This window comes from Ammodytes marinus (genome assembly GCF_949987685.1).
Source record: "Ammodytes marinus genome assembly, chromosome: 12".
Taxonomy (NCBI): Eukaryota; Metazoa; Chordata; class Actinopteri; order Uranoscopiformes; family Ammodytidae; genus Ammodytes; species Ammodytes marinus.
In genome coordinates this window covers 27,616,665-27,636,838 of record NC_137216.1, presented here as the reverse complement: position 1 = coordinate 27,636,838, position 20,174 = coordinate 27,616,665, and the positions used below count along the sequence as shown (strand labels likewise).

Sequence of the window (20,174 nt, the reverse complement as noted above, 5' to 3'; positions counted from 1 at the left end):
GTCTGGCCAATCAGTGGCCAGAGACTACCGGCTTCATTCTGTTGTTTATTCTCCCCAACTCTCCGGGACTTTTGAGTGTATTTACGCCGCGTGCAGCCTTCTCTGGCTCTCTTTCATTTGATTTGCATCACAGATCTGAATTTATTTTCCATATATTCGCTAAGCTCACCCAGTGTTGGTTGTTGGGGAAGTTACTTATCATACGAGAGGAGACATGTAGGGCAGCTAGCAGCTAGGCTAATAGTAGCCAGCTGGGACAGACATGATAGCGAGCGATTACATTACAAGCCTCTGACTGAACTGATTACCTCAATAAAATATTCAGGCTGAGACACGGCTTGCATTTGAAAACACGTATCCTGAAACAAGCACTAAACAGTCAACTTTATCATGCCCGTGTTTACGTGGATGTACGTGACGCATCCCTACAGCTGACTGTGTGGCAGAGTCACACATCGGGACAACAACCATCCCTTTTAATGGCCCGTAGCAATATTCTTCTACTTCTTTTAGCAAACAGATACAAGGGGGGGTATTTCTTAAACATTTTTCATCCGTGTTTTTGGCGGTTGGTTCAGTTAATAGTGCAACAACTGCTCGGAATTTCTGCTCTGCTACTTTGCTCCGGAGTAGGCTTTCAGCCCCTTACTACGACCCCGCCCACGTTCAGCAGGTACTATTTGCGGTGGAAAACGACCCGTGCTGCTACCCAACCAAGTTGAGTCGAGTCGAGTTGAGTCGAGTCGAGCTACATTTGCGGTGGAAAAGCGCCATATGTGTGTGTAATGGGTTTTAATGGATCCACAGTCACTCTGACTCACAACTTAAAGCTACAGTGCGTAGCTTATGTTGCTCCCCTGAGGAATTCTGAGTAACTGCAACAACACTGTCGGCGCATTTACACAAGGTTAGCCTTTGGTGACGGCGCATGGATTTGATTTTATGTCTTCCAAGTTTTTTCCTTAGCAGTAGAATCAACAACTGAAACATTTTTTGGGCTCTTCTTGGGATTTTTGCTGAGCTCCTGCGCCAGTGTTTGGGGGGGGCGACACCAGTTTGTAAACGCTGCCATACTGAGAAATACAGAGAGAGTTTTGTGGAGCTGATAATAGGCTTAATCAACTTTGTGTCAACTTGTTTGGGGAGGTCTTGAATTTGACCAACATTCATTTATATGGAAAAGTTACGCACTATAGCTTTAACAGGCTCCTGTCCTCTACCTGAGCAGGTTGTTGATGGAGGAGGTTCCTCTGTCCACGCTCCTCAGCACGTCTCCGGTGCGTCTCTCAAGGTGCCAGCGCAGAGACAAGCCGTGCAGGTGGGAAAACAAACACACCTAATGTAAGGAGAGAGAGAGAGAGAGAGACAGAGAGAGACAGAGAGAGAGAAAGGGATAGAGAGAGAGAGGCATAGAGAGAGTGAGAGACTTCTAGTGATGTGACTACAATGTAAAATGGTAAATGGACTCCACTAATATAGCGCTTTTCCCTGGTTTTTCACAGACTCAAAGCGCTTTACATTGTATTGTACACATTCACCCAATCACACACACATTCATACATAGATAGCAGCAGCTACCACGCAGGATGCAAGCTAACTATCGGGAGCAATTCGGGGCTCAATGTCTTGCCCAGGGACACAACCATTAATCTGTTCACTCAGACCATAAAGTAATGACTTTATCAAAATAAATGACTTCCAGCTTTTATTAACATGTTGCGTTAATGAGCCTCTAGCCAATAAGGAAACATTTGGAATATTAAACAGAAAACATTGCCTTAATACCACAGATAAATGAGGTTTTTGAGGAACCCAGGCATGTTTATTCAATACAAGACTACTACCTCGAACTAATTTCAAACTGCTACTCCAACCCTGCACTATTTTGGAAGGCTGTGAATTATAACAAAAACAATTCTAGCACTGTTCCCAGTCAGTTAAAAATAAATGATCATATTTTAAATGATCAGAAAGAAATTGGTTTAGCTTTCAATAAACACTTTATAGCTGCTGGTAAACTCTTTCACAATGGAGTATCTACGCCTTCTACGCCTACCACCACGAGAAATAAAAATAGCATACCACCTGTCTCTAAAACTCCTCTTTTCAGCCTTGTTCAAGTCCCAACAAGTATTGTTGTAGATGCGCTTCTTGCCATCAACCCCAGGAAGTACATGGGAGAGGACAATTTGGACCCATTTTCAATAAATCTCTCTGCACTTATCATATCAAAACAAATAACCCATATTTTTAATCTTTCCATCTCTTCTGGTATTGTTCCTAAAGTCTGGAAAAAAGCTCACGTCATTCCATTACATAAAGGGGGTGACAAAAGTGATCTTAACAATTACAGGCCAATTTCCAAACTCCCATGCCTGGCAAAAATTCTAGAATCAGTCATTAATACTCAGTTGAAATCCTTTTTATCCAGTGCTTCCATTTTGAGTCCATTTCAATCTGGTTTTAGGGCAGGCCACAGTACTATATCTGCTGTCACTTTGGTCTTAGACAACATTGTTACAGCTATCGATAAAAAAATGCACTGTGCAGCACTTTTTGTTGATCTGTCAAAAGCTTTTGATACTTTAGATCACCATTTGCTTTTAGAGAGGCTGCATGAAATTGGTTTTGATTATTCTACATGTAGCTGGTTTAGGGACTATCTCTCTGATAGACAGCAGTCAGTTAAGCTGGGAAGCTACCAAACTGAGTTTTTAACAGTTACAAATGGTGTTCCGCAGGGCTCAATTTTAGGTCCAGTCCTATTCACAATTTACATCAATAACATTGTTTCATCACTACAAAACTGCCATGCCCATTTGTATGCTGACGACACTGTACTGTATTGCATTTCTGATTCAGTGCAACAATCTGTTCAGAACCTACAGAGCTCTTTTAACACCCTGCAGAACTGTCTAGTGGATCTCAGGCTTGTCCTTAATATAGAAAAAACAAAATATATGTGCTTTTCCAGAGCAAGAATTACACATTTTAATGATCTTATTATTCACACAAATAATGGATCTCATATTGAAAGAGTCACTGAATATAAATATCTTGGCATCTGGATAGATGAAAAACTCTCTTTTACATTTCACATAAAAAATCTTGTCTGTCGTCTCCGACAAAAGATTGGCTATTTTTATAGGAATAAAGCCACCTTCCCGTTGTTCAGTAGGAAAAGGATTATTGAGGCAGTTTTTATGTCTGTCCTTGATTACGGTGATGTGGTTTATCGGCATGCATCTCGTTCATGCCTTAAACTCCTAGACTCTGTATTTCACTCTGCTTTGAGATTCATTACAGGAGATGCTTATGATACACACCATTGTGTTTTATATGAAAAGGTTGGGTGGTCCTCCCTTAAGGAGAGACGTGATGCACATTGGCATATTTTTATATATAAAGCTCTGACTGGAAAGCTACCACTATATTTGACAGAAATGCTGCTTATTTCAGATGGGCTTTATCAAACCCGCTCAACTGACATGCTCATGTTATATGTCCCCTATGCCCGGTCTGAGCTTGGTAAAACCGCTTTTAGCCATAGTGCCCCTGACTCCTGGAACAGCCTACAACATACAATTAAAATAAATACACTCATAACTGTTAACCAATTTAAAATTATTATTTTGAATCAGCCCCTCTACACTTGTAACTGTTTTAATTAGGCTATTATGTCTCTCATTCAATTGATCTGAATGTTTTAAATTGTTGTTGTCTGTGTGTGTGTGTGTGTGTGTGTAAACTTGTTATGTATTCTCATTGTATATTGTGTATATGTACAAACTCGACGTCATTGTAAAAGAGGGTCACCCCTCAATTGATCTTTCGAGGTTAAATAAAGGAAAATGAAAATGAAAAATGAAAGATGGCAGCAGCTGTAATGCACATTTTTGTTGGTTTGTTTTGGTCAACCGAAAGAAGGAACAGATTTTTCCTAGATCTAGTGCGTTTCCAAATAGTTTTCACATGGTAGCATGGTGCTTTGAATTGAACTGGATGACTTTAAATTGGATGTCATTATATAATGGGCATATGCCACACAGAAGTGAATGGTTTTTATTATTATTATTATTAGGACACTGCTTTGGCTTTACAATGCATCATACAGTTAGTTTAATAGGTTGCTGAATAAGCTTGGTCTACATGTAATAAAATGTGGAAAAACATTTAACACACACACAAACGCATGCACGCACGCACGCACACACACACACACACACACACACACACACACACACAATTATTTTAAGCAAATCTGACCAGTGTACTTTTAAATGATGACCCAAATGGTTGTTAACATAATTTCTGGGTGAGTTCACCAAGTTTTATCTTCAACTAAACTTTTATGTGTTACTCTGTTGACTTGTTTAGTCTGTCTGACCATTCACACACGTTTATTGCTCAGACTTTATTATAGGGATTATTGTACAGTATGTCTGCACTAAGTTATTTTTACGGATATAAACGATGGCCAAAAGCAAGACCTAAGTTTTAATAAGCCAGAATTATTGTTGAATAGTTCTGTAGAGTTTACATGAAATATTCAAATCAGGGAAACAACTCAGAACGTAAAACATTAAAGTGGACATCAGAATATATATTAAAGTGAAAAAAATTAAGAAATGGGGCGCTCTGGTGGCGTAGTGGATAGAGCGCGTAACATATTGGCACCAGCCTTCGTTGCGGGGTTCAAATCTGACCCGTGGACCATTACTGCAGGTCATCCCCCCTCTCTATCTCTGTCTCCCCATTTCAACTCTGTACTATCAAATAAAGCGTGAAAATGCCAAAAGAAAATCTAAGAAAAAAAATTAAGAAATCCTAGTGGTACCTGAACGCCTCTGCTGGTAAACTGCTGAACCTTGATCCACATGAACTGACGGAGGTTACTGATGAAACCAGACGTGCCTGTGACAGACAATGGAAAGAAAGAATGAGGGAGATGCCAAAAAACAGTCATAATGGCTTGTATTTTATGATATATTTGATTTTATACACACTAACAGACAGACAGACAGACAGACAGACAGACAGACAGACAGACAGACAGACAGACAGACAGACAGACAGACAGACAGACAGACAGACAGACACACACACACACACACACACACACACACACACACACACACACACACACACACACACACACACACTCATAACACACCTGCCCCTCCTCCTTGCAGGAACTTGAGCAGTGTGTAGACACAGACAGTGGTGATCAGCGAAGTCCAGCCACCTCCTGCAGAAAGCTCATTCACTGTAGACACACACACACACACACACACACACACACACACACACCGTTCTGTCACACATTTACATTCTCATTCACATTCATTGCCGTTATTTACAAGTGCTGGGAATCAGGGCTTGATGGTGGTTTGTGCCCCCAACAGTGACTTCCAGGCAGCAATGCCTTAGAGTTGTGGGCACAAACCACCAAACACCGGATGAAAAAAAAGAGAGATTTAGAGAAGAAGAACATACAGAAGATCCAGACAGACACATACAAATGAAAATAAAAAGGGCAACAAGTTAAAAATATTGACAGAAATGAGTACCATACATATTTTTATGTTTTTGTGCGAGTGTGTGTGCGTGTATGTGGGTGTTTGTGTGTGTGTGTGTGTGTGTGTGTGTGTGTGTGTGTATAGGTGTGTTTGTGTGTGTGTATGTTGGTGCTCATGTGTGTGTGTATGTTGATAACTATGTATGTGTGTGTGTGTGTGTGTGTGTGTGTGTGTGTGTGTGTGTGTGTGTGTGTTTCCTGGGAGGTCAGCCCTGCTGCCAGTCATGCTTAGGCAGCATTAGTCCCTTTTTTGGTGGATTTAACACAGTCGTACAACGGACGTTTTGTCTCCGGGGTCTGACCCTGCCTCCCACCCTCTGAGTCTAGGACCTGATGCCAAAAAGTTTGAAAATACCCCCCAACACACACACGCACACACACACACACACACACACACACACACACACACACACACACACACACACACACACACACACACACGCACACACACACACACCAACAACAACAGCCCTCTTCCACGCCTTCCTCATCACACAAAGCAGCGCTGGCTTTACTTTCATGTCGCTCCAAAAGCCAAATGGCTCGTTTTCTAAAGGGGGAAAAGTAGCTGAAGACAAACTGAATGCTGCTGACTTCCTCTGAAGTGGGGACTTCTGGGCCGGTGGATGGTGATGCCTGTCTTGTGTACAAAACAGGCCAGAAAAAGACCCTTGGCCAATGATGCCTGGACCCCTGGAAAAAAATGCTGCATACATTTTCAGGTCCTGCAAAAAATCGGATATGTAGGGCGCTCTGGTGGTGTAGTGGATAGAGCGCGTACCATATTGGCTCCGGCCTTCGTTGCAGTGGTCGTGGGTTTAAATCTGACCCGTGGACCTTTACTGCAGGTCATCCCCCCTCTCTCCCCGTCCCCCCATCCCAACTATGTACCAACCAATAAAGCTTGAAAATTCCAAAAAAGTATCTTAAAAAATAATGTGATAAAAAAAAAATCATCCAATTTGGATTTATCTTCACTGGCTTCCTTGTAAGTGATCATGTGGAAAAAAAACTATTATAAAATGAATTGGTGGCAGACTATTGAAATGCAAGCAATGAAAACACAATATGAACAGTCTGCTGTGTTAATAATATGACAAACCTGTGGTTACAAACACATTAGGAAGACACTACATGCTGTACAAGAAAACCACGATGTTATAAATTAGAGCACACTGCCATCTACAGTTTAGAAGGTAAAATGCAGCACATGGGTCTGAACTGTGCAAGCTGAAGTTCTGTTGCTTTTTCTATTAAGTCTCATACTTAACACAAAATATCAATAAGGGCTCAGATACACAGTAAAGTCTAACTGATGTATATTGATTGATTAACATAACTTTCTAGCTTCCTTTCTTTTAAGTAGATATTTTAAAGGACGTTTTTGTATTAAGCACATTTATTTCTTTATCTTTTGTCAATGTTACTTTGATTATCAAGTCTATGTTAATTGAATGTATAGTTTAGTTTTTCACAATACAAATAAAGTTATTTATTATTAATATAATTAATAGTATTTCTTAGAAGCCATATTTTGAGACAATTTTTTTCCCTGGAACTTTTGAATGAAAGCTACAAATAAAGTTGAGTTGGAAGCCATATCTTGATAATACAATTTAAAATCTGTCATATTTTGTTTTGTTGTTGTTGTATATTTAAGTTTTGAAAAATGTTCACCATCAAATACCACACGTTTCAAACCACACATCTAGTTCACCTAATAAAATATCAGGATCCCTTCTCACCAATGTTCTTGGAGTACACAGGCACCAGCACATTGACCAGCCTCTCAGCAGTCAGCAGGGCCACACACAGCAGCACCAGCCCCTGCAGCGCTGCGTTGTCTTTGGGCCAGACGTACGGCAGCAGCAGCCTCACCTTGCTGAAGCCACACCAGGCCGAGGGCACAGAGGGAGAGGGGGGAGGGGAGGGAGAGGGCTGGATCTGACGGAGAGAGATCATGAGTTTGTATGTAAATAAACATCATGCAAAATGTGGGCCCATTGAGCTGAAAAACATGCCCTTTTCACAGAGCCTAGGCTGTGTATTAACACTGTTTTTTGTGTATTAACACACACACACAGAACAGATCGTGTGGCTGGGGAGAGGGAGAGGGGGAGGGAAGGGGAGGAATTTTTTTGAAAAAGTATCAAAATCTATAAAGCAGACTTTCCTCTTGCTTGTCAAAATGTGGCGCCTACATTACCCACAATGCAACCACCAACAGACTCACGCAAACTGTATATGAGTGGACAGCCTGACGATCTAACTTTCACTCAAATCAAATACACCTAATATCAAGATCCTAATTTGACTACATACCAGCAAAGAGGGGTTAGGGTTAGAGTTCTATTATTTTGTGTTAAAACTTACAAAGATGATTATTATTTTGGTTATATAATCAAACGAAATGTAGAACAAACTTACACAATGATTCATAAGAAGACTCATGAATGCACTTACCTCGACATGTACCACTCCTGTTTTTCCTCCTTTTTCACTCTTTACAGTGACGTCTGCCATCTGATTCAGCTCCAGGTTTATTGTGCTGTAAAACTCATTTCCATAGCAGCGGAATGACAGCAAATAGCACACTACTATATGGCACACAGAATATTTCATAAAGTGGAGCCCTGTTAGTGCCTGAGAGTTGAACCTGCTGTGATGGATTTTAGAACCACACACACACACACACACACACACACACACACACACACACACACACACACACACACACACACACACACACACACACACACACACACACACACACTTCTGTTGTGTTTTGAGCTTTGAATTTGAAGTAGCAGTGGTCAGCACTTTGCTTTGACCTTTGTGAGGGCAGCGTGTGTGTGTGTGTGTGTGTGTGTGTGTGTATGTGTGTGTGTGTATGTCAGAGAGACAGAGAAAGAGAGACCATGTTTGCGTGCGTGGCGGTAGAGAAGTAAAACATAAAAATGGTGCGCATGGTGGGGGAAAAAAAGTGGCAAGATTATAATTGTAAACTATTACACTGAAAAACTAAACAAAATCTTTTATAAAATTTGAAATACTGAATTTCTGTATTTTAAACGGTTGGGTTGGTCCAAACGTATATTTTATATGGTTGGGTTGGCCTACCGTATATTTTATATGGTTGGCAGATATACAGGAGCAACGGGAAACCATCATAAAAGAAGAAATGGATCATTTAAACTGGAGACTTAATACCAGCTTAACATGTTTCAGGACATGTGAATGTATTTAGCTTTTCTATAATCTCACTGAACTGAAATAGGCCAAAAGTTATGCAAAGATTACACACAGGAGCATAGTGGAGTCTGAGAAAGGCAGTGCAATTATTCTTTAATACCATTATTAAAGGCCTACTTCATCATGGGAATATGAAGGTGTATTGAACTCTGAGATCCTATGTAGTGTAAATGTGCAAACATTTTAGACATCGGTTCATCCTAGAGTGTCTAACTAATCCTACATTTTCATATCATACATGGTAAAATGTGGGCTAAACCACTGTGCCACGAGCACCCCCTTTAAGTGTTATTTTTTAACATGTTGAATCATTTGACTTTTAACTTGAGTCTGAAATGAGAGATGAAAATATACAAAGAAGCATGTTCTTTATTAGTAAAGAAGAGTAACAAACCAGCAGGTTGTATGGAGTAAGAAGAGGCGGCAGACTATACATCAGCATAATGTTTCTCTATGGACGAAGCTTTAGCATGGACACCTTCAGGATACAGCAGCACAGACAAGCATTTACAGCATATAACGACGCTTTGTGGCTTACCTAGACATGGTGACAGATGCATTGTGGGAACTGGAGTTTAACTCTTTGCAGAACAAGTCAAGTTCAGTTATTTTTGTCAATTAACAGAAGTCTACCTTGAAATTTGCCTTTTCGCATATACACTCTTTGAGCACAAGTTAAGCCATAATACAGCGCCCCTTGAGCAGTTTGGGGTTAAGTGTCTTGCTCAAGAGCACAATGGTAGAGATGGTGGACAACGTAGATACCAGCCACCATTAGTCGTACAACTATATTCAGCCCCTGTTTCTTCTAGGCCATCCTACCACAAACGATTTGAAGCTCTGTGTCTTTAAGTGAGGCTCACATTTACCAGTGTTGAACGTATCAAAGAGTTAAATAAATAAAAGGGAAAATAAAATAAAAACTCTCAATCAAGTGGCCTATTTACCTTTCTAATATTGACCACTTTGAGACTCCGTAGAAAAATTAAAATGGAATATAGGAACTGTTCCTATGCTGCTCTGCAACTTAACATAACTTGAAATTGATCACACTATTGACATTGTTTTTAATGAATGACTGATTGTTTCAGCACCAATGTTATCAACAGCATTTAGCAACATTAGCTTCTAGTTCAAACAAACACATAGCAGAAAAAGTACTTTTCATAATGTATATCCAACCGTTTTACACAAAGCTGTTCAGTGTATACATAGGAGGGTGATGTTCAATATGTTAAAAGTAACGCTGTGTAATGTTTGCAGACCATGCTGCCATGCCGATGGGATCATTTTATCAAAGACACCTTAGGATAGAGATATGTGGTGTTTTATACCAAGAACGGTAACCGTGGGAGGTCGGAGGAAAATTGAAATATTTAAATGTTTACCGATTCAAACTGAAAAATCCCTGATGAGTATATGAAACTGAGATGAAACAGTTGAATGCACTGTTTCACTGGTACCTGAAGATAAGTCAATACAGCTGCACTGATAAACACAAAACTATTACATACAATGCGAGTGAGGAGTGTCACAATTTCGATTGTAAGTCTGAAAATAAAATAAAAAAAGGTATATTTTTAAATGTAGTAATCGTGGAATACAACCAATGCTAGCTAAGATCATACTGTTTAGACTACAGTAGTCTAAAACAGCCATATATGGTAAAAAATAAATAATAATATTGAGAATCGAATAGAATCGTGGACTTATATATCGGAAATCATATAAAAACATTTGAGAATCCTGACACCCCTAGCATTGATGGTGAAAGCTGCTTCTACATAGCAGTGGGGTTTGCTTACATTTGCACCATTCTGAATCCCTGTCTGTATGTAAATAAATGCTCATTGATGTTGTAGCATAGACTATGGGCTAAGTGCTAGCGCAGAATAGGAACACGAAATTGTCGAAAAAGGGAGCGTTTGTTGTGAAAGCGAAAAAGCATTTTGGTGAGAGCGAAGAGGACAGCACTTGTGATGGCAGAAACACATTCCACAATAAATTACATTCATCGGTAGAAACAGGACAATCAGTGAAATATGGACCAATTTAGCATCTATTTTACAAGCCAAACGAATAGAGCCCAAACACTACGGTTGGTTTACTTACCACAGTGGCTGGTGGACAAATGTACATACAAGAAATGTTCAAGGTTGGAGTTAATTCCCAAACCTTAACACCAAAATATCACAGAATTTTTCTTCCTAGAAACAGACTAGATTTCTGACCTGATTTCTAACCCATCCCTGGTGAATTTACATGCAGGTTTTCCCTGATTTTTCTACTTTTTTTCATAAACTATACCTAAGCATTTATTTTTTTCTTGGACATTATATGTAAACAGTGATACGCACAAATCATCGGGGTCTTATAGAAATGATTTCAGTCTCCATGGTGCATTCAAAGTCTTCAGGAATCCTGTGTTAAGGTCCAAAAGTCTCTGCTTTTTTTTTGCTCTCCAAGACTATTCAGTGATATTTTTTCTATTTGTATTCATGTTACAAGATCCCATTTTGAATCCAGTTCCTTGTAGTTTGGGACACTTCATTCCAGCCCAGTTTAATAGATCCGTCAGTAAGATGATGTCAACTTTTCGCAGTTTCACAACGGCACAATCCACAACGTAAACACACTGCTTCAAAGTCCAGCAGCTGTTCATTTTAGTCCGGTTGAATTTATTCGTCTTATGTCGCAGACCACATTTATCCAAGTCACAATTGCAAACATTATTTCACTGTCATCCTCAGTCCTGAAGTGCTGAAATAAATTAACATTCAATAACTTAAAAAAGGTATGCAGTATTTTAGCAATGTTCAGTGCTGTTACATCCAGTTGACAACACTTTCCAAGTAGGTAATTTTCAAAATAAAAGCTATAACTCTAATGGACAGGCTGCACAGGCAACTGTTGGAAAATAAATGAATTGAAGTGATGAAAACAATCATAAATTGGTCTGTTATTCTTCATAATCAAGAATAGTTCAATATCACCTCTAAAGCCCAGGTTTCTTGCTTGCTGTTGTTAAGGAGACACTTTCTTCCAATGGACAATTATTAAGTTTAAGAAAGGAAAACCGCCAACATTTGAGCCAACTAATTATCTTTTGTCGAGATAACTTATCATTCATACGAAAAGAAAATGAGTTGGCGCCAAAACTCAAAACTCTAGCCTATAGTTCAACATTTGAGTTTTAATCAATCATTTTACTTTTAACATGTCTAACAATCTAGTGGCCAAAAACTCCTAAAACCCATTGATATGTTCAGTTATGTTAAACCTGCAGTGTGTAGAATTTTGGGTTTTATTTCCTAGCAGATTTTGTAGAAAGTAATTATAATATCCATAAGTACATTTAATTTAGTGCATAATAGCTGAAAAAAAAGTTTTGAATTATTATTTTTTCCCTTAGAAAGGGTCTCATATATGTCCATATTTCTGCATATTTTGGACCAAGGCCTAGTGCCGCCATCTTGAAAGTGTCACAGTTGGAATGTCATCAGGTGCATTGTTTACAATTTAGAATTGTTCTTGTCCTTGAAGGCCACTGTAGCTTCTGTTATTATTCAAAAGGGTTGGGGTTACCCAGGGAGCGTTGCATTCTAGAACTTTGTAGAACTTTCTTGATGATGTCATATTACACACTGCACCTTTAACATTACGTAATGGATGGTGAAATGCATGTCAGTTGAAAAAACCTTCTACTTTGCCTAGTAACAGAGAAAAGATAAGGCTAGATGAACGCGTCTTGCTTCCAATATATCATCATCTGTCCCTGGAAAAATAAATATTACAAATATAAACAAATATGTTGCCATGGTGCCCGCTCACAGTGTGTTTTGCTAAATGCTCCTTTTACTAGTTTCTTTGGGTTCTCGTCGGATGTCTAGGCAGTTGATGGGACCCACTTCATATGCTCAGATACTAGGTGAACACAAGATCAAATGGAGTGTTATGCAATTAAATATTGAACAGCATTCATTTAAATAACTTTTTTCCCGCCGATACATTTTGTCAACAGTAAAAAGAAGATTAAATCTACCACATCTCTTTCTCACTCGCACATAAATAAATACCAAAAGATAAATAAATGCTTAAAGGTGGACAATCCTTTGTTAATACACAGCCTAGGCTCTGTAAACTGGGCCTGTTGCCAGCTACAGTGGGCCCCCTTTGTTTACATACCTTTTGTCTACATAGGGTACCAATTTTTCGAACCTAGGCTGTGTACAGAATTAACACTGGGTTTTATTTCCAGCTAGCGGATCGTGAGGAGATATTCACTGATTTTGACCACAAAAAAAAAGTGATTTCGAAGACAAGCATTCTCCAGAATCGCTGACTCCACCTTTAAATGCTTATAAATATGTTGAAATGTCCATTGTTTCATTCAAACCCTTCACATTGTGCTGCCCAAACCACTGCCTACCAGCCCCTTTATATTGGTGATAGGCCTAACGTCATGCAGTTGTCTCCTTCTGTCAATAAACGTAGCTAGCCGAGAGGTATCCAGAGGTGTTTTGGAGTATTCCCCTCCGTGAGCGCCCCCCCGCCCCACCCAAGGGTGCTGCAAACAGGCAGTGCTACTGGGCCGTTTCCTGGGGTCCTGCTGTAGCACGGAAGTGACAAAATCCCTGGCGGCTTGGCTAACGTTACGGAAGTAGTCGTCGGGAAAGCAGAAATCCAGTTTGCAGATGTTGACGCAGGTTTCTTCGGGCGATTCGTCGAGGAACGGTGAGACGCCGCTTAGCATGACGTAAGCTAGCACGCCCACGCTCCACACGTCTGTCGCCACGGAGACGGGCGTGCCACGCACAAGCTCGGGCGCGGAGAATTCGGGGTTTCCTAGCAACAGGTGGACGTAGCGGCGGTGGGCGGAGAGTTGGACGGCGTCGCCCAGGTCGATGAGTTTGATGGACGGGGAGGGAGTGTGAAGGGCCACCATGATGTTCTCGGGCTGGAGGAAGAAGAAAGACAGTTTAAAGATTATTTTTATTTGGTTTTTCAAGCTTTATTTGATAGAGTTGAAATGGGGAGAGAGAGAGAGAGAGAGAGAGAGAGAGAGAGAGAGAGAGAGAGAGAGAGAGAGAGAGAGAGAGAGAGAGAGAGAGAGAGAGAGAGAGAGAGAGGGGCGACATGCTGCATTTACCATGCATGGCTGCAGGAAGAGGAAGACGGGTTAGACACAAAATGCACGGTAATGGTAAATGGTAAATGGACTCCACCTATATAGCCTAGCGCTTTTCCCTGGTTTTTCACAGACTCAAAGCGCTTTACATTGTTTTGAACACATTCACCCAATCACACTCACTCATACAAAGGTACAGCAGCTACCATGCAGGGTGCAAGCTAACTATCGGGATTTATTCAGGGTTCAATGTCTTGCCCAAGGACACTTCGACATGTGGCCGTGAGGCGGGGGATCAAACCACTGACCCTACATTCCAGTGGCCGGCCGCCCTATTTTCTTTCTGCAGATGTTGCCATTTAAATTGTTCCACCCATTCCACCATTTTGTTTTGCCCCTACACATAGTCCTCACCTTGAGATCCAGGTGTGCTACTCTGCAGGTGTGGAGATGCTGCAGAGCTTCTAGAATCTCCTTGATGAAGAAGGCAACCTTCTCCTCCATCAGCTCATCATGGGCCGCCAGGTAATCCAGCAAACGCCCGTCCTCCAGTCTGAGACACAACAAAACAGTGTTAATGATAACAGTGTTAATACACAGCCTAGGCTCTGTAAAGTGGTGTGTGAACAAAGGGGGCTACTGTAGTTAGCTGAATTTCTTTTCCTCACACACACAGTGCAGACAGTTAGCAGATTTAGAGGAGATATCCACTGATGTCAGACATAAAGTGATTTTGACAACAAGCATTCTACAGAACCGTGAATCCATCTTTGGAAGGCCCTATTCCTTACCATTACCCTAACCCTAACCGCAGGCTGCCCTGAAGGCTCCGTTGGGGGGACAAAACCCTAAACAGTGTAACAATAGGGTTGGGTTAGGGTATGACTTCAGACAGTTAACAGTGTAACAGTGGGGTTGGGTTAGGGTATGACTTTAGACAGTTAACAGTCTAACAGTAGGGTTGGGTTAGGGTATGACTTTAGACAGTGTTACGGTAGGGTAACTTAGGGCTTTAGACTTCCGACTCACAGTTCCAGGACCAGCATGAGAGCGGTTGGAGACTCGTATGTGTCCAGCAGCGCCACCAGCTGCTGGTTCTGGACATGAAGCAGGACGTCGGCCTCGTGAGCAACGTGCTCCTTCTTCTGCATCTTCTTACTCACAAACTTCACCGCAACCTGACGGGGAAACAGCAGAGTGAGACATGTTTCAAATTATTTAGTAGGAATGACCCCTACAATGACAAGATAATTTTAAAATACAAAAGGAAAAAAACACAACAAAACAAACAAATAACATAACAAGCGCGCGCGCGCACGCACACACACACACACACACACACACACACACACACACACACACACACACACACACTATAAGTGCTTGACATCAATTCCAAGAGAACATAAATAAATACATAGTAAAGTGATAGTAACATTGATAACACATTTTTTTTTTTACATATACAGTAATCCTCATTGCTATCTCAAATATAAAACTAAATCGAAAAACACAAAAAGTAGCCTAAATGGCAAAGTACATACAGCAATGCATTCACATACATTTTAATTTAACATACCATCATTCAGGCATCTTGACAAACTGGACACAAACAACACAACTGAAATGACAAGTCATACTGTATGTGTCAAAGTCCCTACCTCTTTCTTTGTAGATTTGTTCAGACATTTTCTCACCACTGAAAACCGTCCCCTGGTGAGAAGAGGGAGAAACAAAGACAAGAGGGCTCGTAAAAAAACAATAACACAAAACAAATCTTATGTAATTTGTGAAAGATTATTTGATTAATTTGATTATCAGTGATCTGCGATGGTTTACCTTCCAATCTCACAGATCTCTGAGAAAGTCGACTCAAAGTTTTCTTTCCACTGGATCGCTGTTCCATCATATCCAGGGTCTGGTCAGAGACAGACGACATACAAATGACTCACATTTATTGTATTTTGGATTGGTGTGTGTGTGTGTGTGTGTGTGTGTGTGTGTGTGTGTGTGTGTGTGTGTGTGTGTGTGTGTCGTGTCTTGTATATACTCACTGGTGCTGGACAGTGTGACCATGTTGGAGGCGTCTGAAGGCGGGCCGACCCCCCAGCGGTTTGATGCTCTGACTCTGAACTGATAGTGACCTCCAGGGATCAGAGAGTCCACCTGCACACACTCCTCCCTGCTGACCGCCACCTGCTGCCAGAGCAACGAGTCTGGGTGGGGGGGCGGGGGGGGGGTTTAGTTTATTTGAATCTTTCAAACGTAAAGCAGTGTACCATAGGTAAACAGAAAAAAACATACACTCACAAAAATTGCAAAACAACAGTATGTATGTAGTACATTTCATATAGAGGCAGACATGTCAAACAATAAAATGTAATTAGAAAAGGAAATAAGAAAAGAATAAGGAGTGCAAAAGTTAAAAATGCATTGTGTAACAAGAGCAAAAATTAGAAGTGCATTGTATCGAGCAGGAAGCTAATGTGAGCATAAACAATTTTAGTCTTGCTTTAAAAGTGGTCAACGTTAGGTCAAGTCTTTGCAAACTTCACACACACACCTTCCTGTCTGTACTCCACAGTGTAGCTGCTGACAGTACAGTGCTGGGAGGAGGCCGGAGGCGGCCAGTGGATCATCACTGCTGAGCTGCTGGCCTCCTGAGCCACTGGTCTACCAGGGGCTGCTGGGATGCCTACAGCACACACACACACACACACACACACACACACACACACACACACACACACACACACACACACACACACACACACACACACACACACACACACACAGTGAACCTTAAAGGGAAAATTCGCCGATTTTCAACCTTAACTCATCTACCATAATATCCTTTGGGTTGCATTATATCCCCGTGTATTTTTTCAACATCGTCCGTTTCGCGGGGGCCGAGCTTCAAAAATCCATTCACCGGTGACGTTTCTGTGACGTTTCCGTGTCAAGGAAGAGCTCGTGCAGACTACAGACTCTTGGAGCCGAGCTCACCAACCCCCCTCCCTGTGAATCCAGGGGGCGGGCTCTAAAAGCACGTGCGAACCAAAACAAACCGTCTGTCCATGCCCATGGTCCGTGACAGTTTACTTGTATCATTTCCTGTATTGAAAATTGCATCTTTTCACACGGGCACAGACGATATGGATGAGGATACTTTAAAAAGTGTGTTGGCTGACTGGAATGAACCAGCAGGGTATTTAGTTGGGCCAGAGAAGCCTACACTGCTGAAGAAATTCAGCGAGGAAATACAGTATGCAGAGAGGCCGAGGCTGCAGCTGTTTCAGCCTTGGTTAGGGTTAGCCTTGTAAGACAATACAACTGGACCACCATTAGAAACCGAGAGACATTTTCAATATCCCAAAAATAATTTGGAAAAGACAACAAATACCAGCAAGACCGGGAGGGCAGATGATCATTGAGTGAGTAACATTATTTTTTTCTAGCATGTTGTAACGTTATCTTTGTCACATTGTGTTGTCTGAGCCATTGCACTGATGTTGCACTTAGCATGTCTATAGCACTTTTCAGAAGAACCCTTTACAACAGGTCAAATAAAATGACCAGTCTTTTGTTCTTACATTGGCTGCTATTGTTACATTATAGCTTTGTGGAGAGTAACCACTTGTTTTGTGTTTTAATTCCTTTAGACATAATCGACTTGTCACACGTCGGTTCTTGATTGAGTGGGTGCTCCAAAGGGGAGAGACTTGGCAAGGGGACCGCATCGTCTTACCTGATTGTGTCATACAGCGCATCAGAGCCAAATATCCATCTCCAAATGGTCACTACAGGCGACAGGCTGAAGAAGACGCTACGTAGAAGCTACGGATGAGCTATGATCAAATATTTTGACCTGTAAATACTGCTGCTAACTATGGACACTGATTGAGATTTAATCATGTGAAAATGTGTCAATTCTCCTTGACTGTATTTACAAATAAAAATAATTTTGTATAAACATGATTGTTTTTTGTCATTGCATAGGTAACCATTTTAATACATAGGTTTGACTTATCAACTAAAAGTGAAATAGTTTCAGAGAATCAAACACTTTATAAGGCATAGATAGAGTTTAATATAACAAGCAAGTAAAACAGTGTGCATTATTCTACACACAACTGTAAAGTATGTACATATACAAATGTAAAAAAGAAAAATAACATTTTCAAAAGCTTTGAGTTTCCAGTGTGTTGGGAAAAACAATTGTAGCATAATGCTTCCTTCGTCAAGTTACTGTTGAAATATTGAGTGATGTTTAGCAGCAGCTTCTTCTGTAGTTGGTTTTGGACATGTTGTGAGGGAGGGCAGGCTGAGGGAGCTGTAGTGATGATGACAGCACTTTGCAGGCAGCAGTCTCTTCTTCATGTGATGACGAGTTCTACGAGGGATGCTCTGAAGTGGTGCGTGTGTGCGGGATGTAAACAGTCTTCACAACAGAGTGCGTGGTCCTCGGACAATACACCATCTTCCTTTGGACCTCACCTGAAATGACAAATTATGATTGTATCACAAGGCCAGCCCAGCACTGAAGAGATGACAAAAGAAAAATCAATGTGTTATACAGTAAAGATAATGTTGCTGTTGCAATAAATATATAAAACAGACAAACCACTATGTAACCATAGATAGGTCAGTCAGTTAGTGCACTAACACAATAGTAGTCTTTTGTCTAAGAAGACATCATGTTTATATTAGCAGCCAAGCATACTGTATGCCAGGGTGTGGCTATGCATTTGCATTAGGAAGAGCCAAGACGACATGGCTAGGGACATCAGTGCTAATCACCCAGCCATCACCATCAGCATAGCAATTGTTTATGGTTTTGGAAAGCTGATCATTTTAACGACATCGCTAATAACCATGCACATGGAAAACAAACACACAGTCACACACAAACAGTCTTGCAAATGCAACTAAATCTTCCTCAAGGATACACAGAGGGGCCTACTGCCCCCCTCACGAGTTCACTTCTAACTGTAGCTTAGCGGCTAAGGTAACTTGGCTACAGCTACAACCGGTAGACTAATTCCTCCTTGCCCCATCTATCAGCCTTACACCGGGACACAATATTCAACAGCGGTGTGGGCAGCACAGTTATTAATGTAGGGGAAACACTGATACTAACTACAGTAGGCTACTATGCAATTTAGCTCACGTTAGCTTACCTTTATTCGGATTCTTTTTCCCGGGGCTGGGGCTATGCATCACGCCGGTGAATAGGCAACAGGTAGGGCCTAGTATCTTCAGCTTACGCTTACTCCTGCTTCTTTTCTGTTTCCTAAAGTTGGCGCATCTAGGCACATTATAGGACGGCATGTTTTCTTTGTGGTAGTAGTCCAACAGTGAAATAATACGAAGCGCGCTATTACTGTACTGCTTACACGGGTCAGGTCCGTGCTGTGTTTGTCACCATGGTAACGCGAGCAGCTCGGAATCTGGGCAGGCTGGCTGCAGAGCGTACCCCCCCGCGCAATGCATCCTGGGGCCTGTAGGAACTGTAAAAACGGCTACGTCAGCCCCGCGTCATCAGTTTAAATCCGAAATCATTGTGCTCTCTGCCAATTCGGATCAATTTTTGGGGGGCTTTTTTCAATAGACTACTAATATACTCGGCCCTGATATACCATTCACATGAAAATGGGCGAATTTTCCCTTTAAAGTATAAGGGGCTGAAGATCTACACAATGGAAATCAAATTTCACTTTATGCATATCAGGGTCAGTGTTTGTTTGATAAGGGCAATAGGCCTATAATGCTTATTTTTTTATACTTTTTTTTTTAATTATTTTTTTTCAAGCCTTATTTGATAGTGTGGAGAGACAGAGATGAAATGGGGCAGAGAGGGGGAAGACATGTGGAGAATGACCCCGGACTGAGCCTTCACAGGGTGGTGGGGCGCACTCACTCTAACCACTATACCATGATCCCCCCCCTTTATATGCTGCTTTTAATCCAGGTGTGTTACCCATAGATAGTATGGCGTTACCTTGTACTTTAATGGAGGCAGAGGAGGAGGCGGAGCCGTGGTCGTTAACGGCGACGCAGGTGTAGATCCCCGTGTCCTGAGGCATCAGGTTACAGATCTTCAACAAGATGTCACCGGTGTCTCTGAGGAGGGGGACAGGGGGACAGGGGGAGAGGGGGAGAGGGGGATGGGGTAGAGGGGGCAAGATTTAGGAGAAATAAAAGAGTATGATGCAT

At 41.3% G+C, this 20,174-nt stretch overlaps 1 protein-coding gene and 1 long non-coding RNA gene across 2 annotated transcripts in view; both read right to left on the bottom strand.

The window, feature by feature from the left end:
* abcb6b (ATP binding cassette subfamily B member 6 (LAN blood group) b) overlaps window positions 1-16,597 on the bottom strand; it is a gene marked incomplete at both ends in the record, with an annotated part of 44,943 nt that extends 28,346 nt beyond the window's left edge. The window contains 11 exons of the mRNA XM_080038517.1: window positions 1,221-1,336; window positions 4,838-4,914; window positions 5,174-5,266; window positions 7,324-7,522; window positions 13,389-13,787; window positions 14,373-14,511; window positions 14,988-15,136; window positions 15,620-15,671; window positions 15,798-15,876; window positions 16,013-16,174; window positions 16,522-16,597. Coding sequence (XP_079894643.1) covers window positions 1,221-1,336; window positions 4,838-4,914; window positions 5,174-5,266; window positions 7,324-7,522; window positions 13,389-13,787; window positions 14,373-14,511; window positions 14,988-15,136; window positions 15,620-15,671; window positions 15,798-15,876; window positions 16,013-16,174; window positions 16,522-16,597 — 1,541 coding nt within the window. The remainder of the gene's footprint in view (window positions 1-1,220; window positions 1,337-4,837; window positions 4,915-5,173; window positions 5,267-7,323; window positions 7,523-13,388; window positions 13,788-14,372; window positions 14,512-14,987; window positions 15,137-15,619; window positions 15,672-15,797; window positions 15,877-16,012; window positions 16,175-16,521) is intronic.
* Window positions 16,598-18,024: 1,427 nt separating this feature from the next.
* On the bottom strand, window positions 18,025-19,614 carry LOC307258505. Its single transcript, XR_013845126.1, has 2 exons — window positions 19,139-19,614; window positions 18,025-18,455 (listed from the first exon to the last, which is right to left on the bottom strand). It is a non-coding gene; the product is annotated as an uncharacterized lncRNA (long non-coding RNA).
* Window positions 19,615-20,174: the final 560 nt, after the last annotated feature.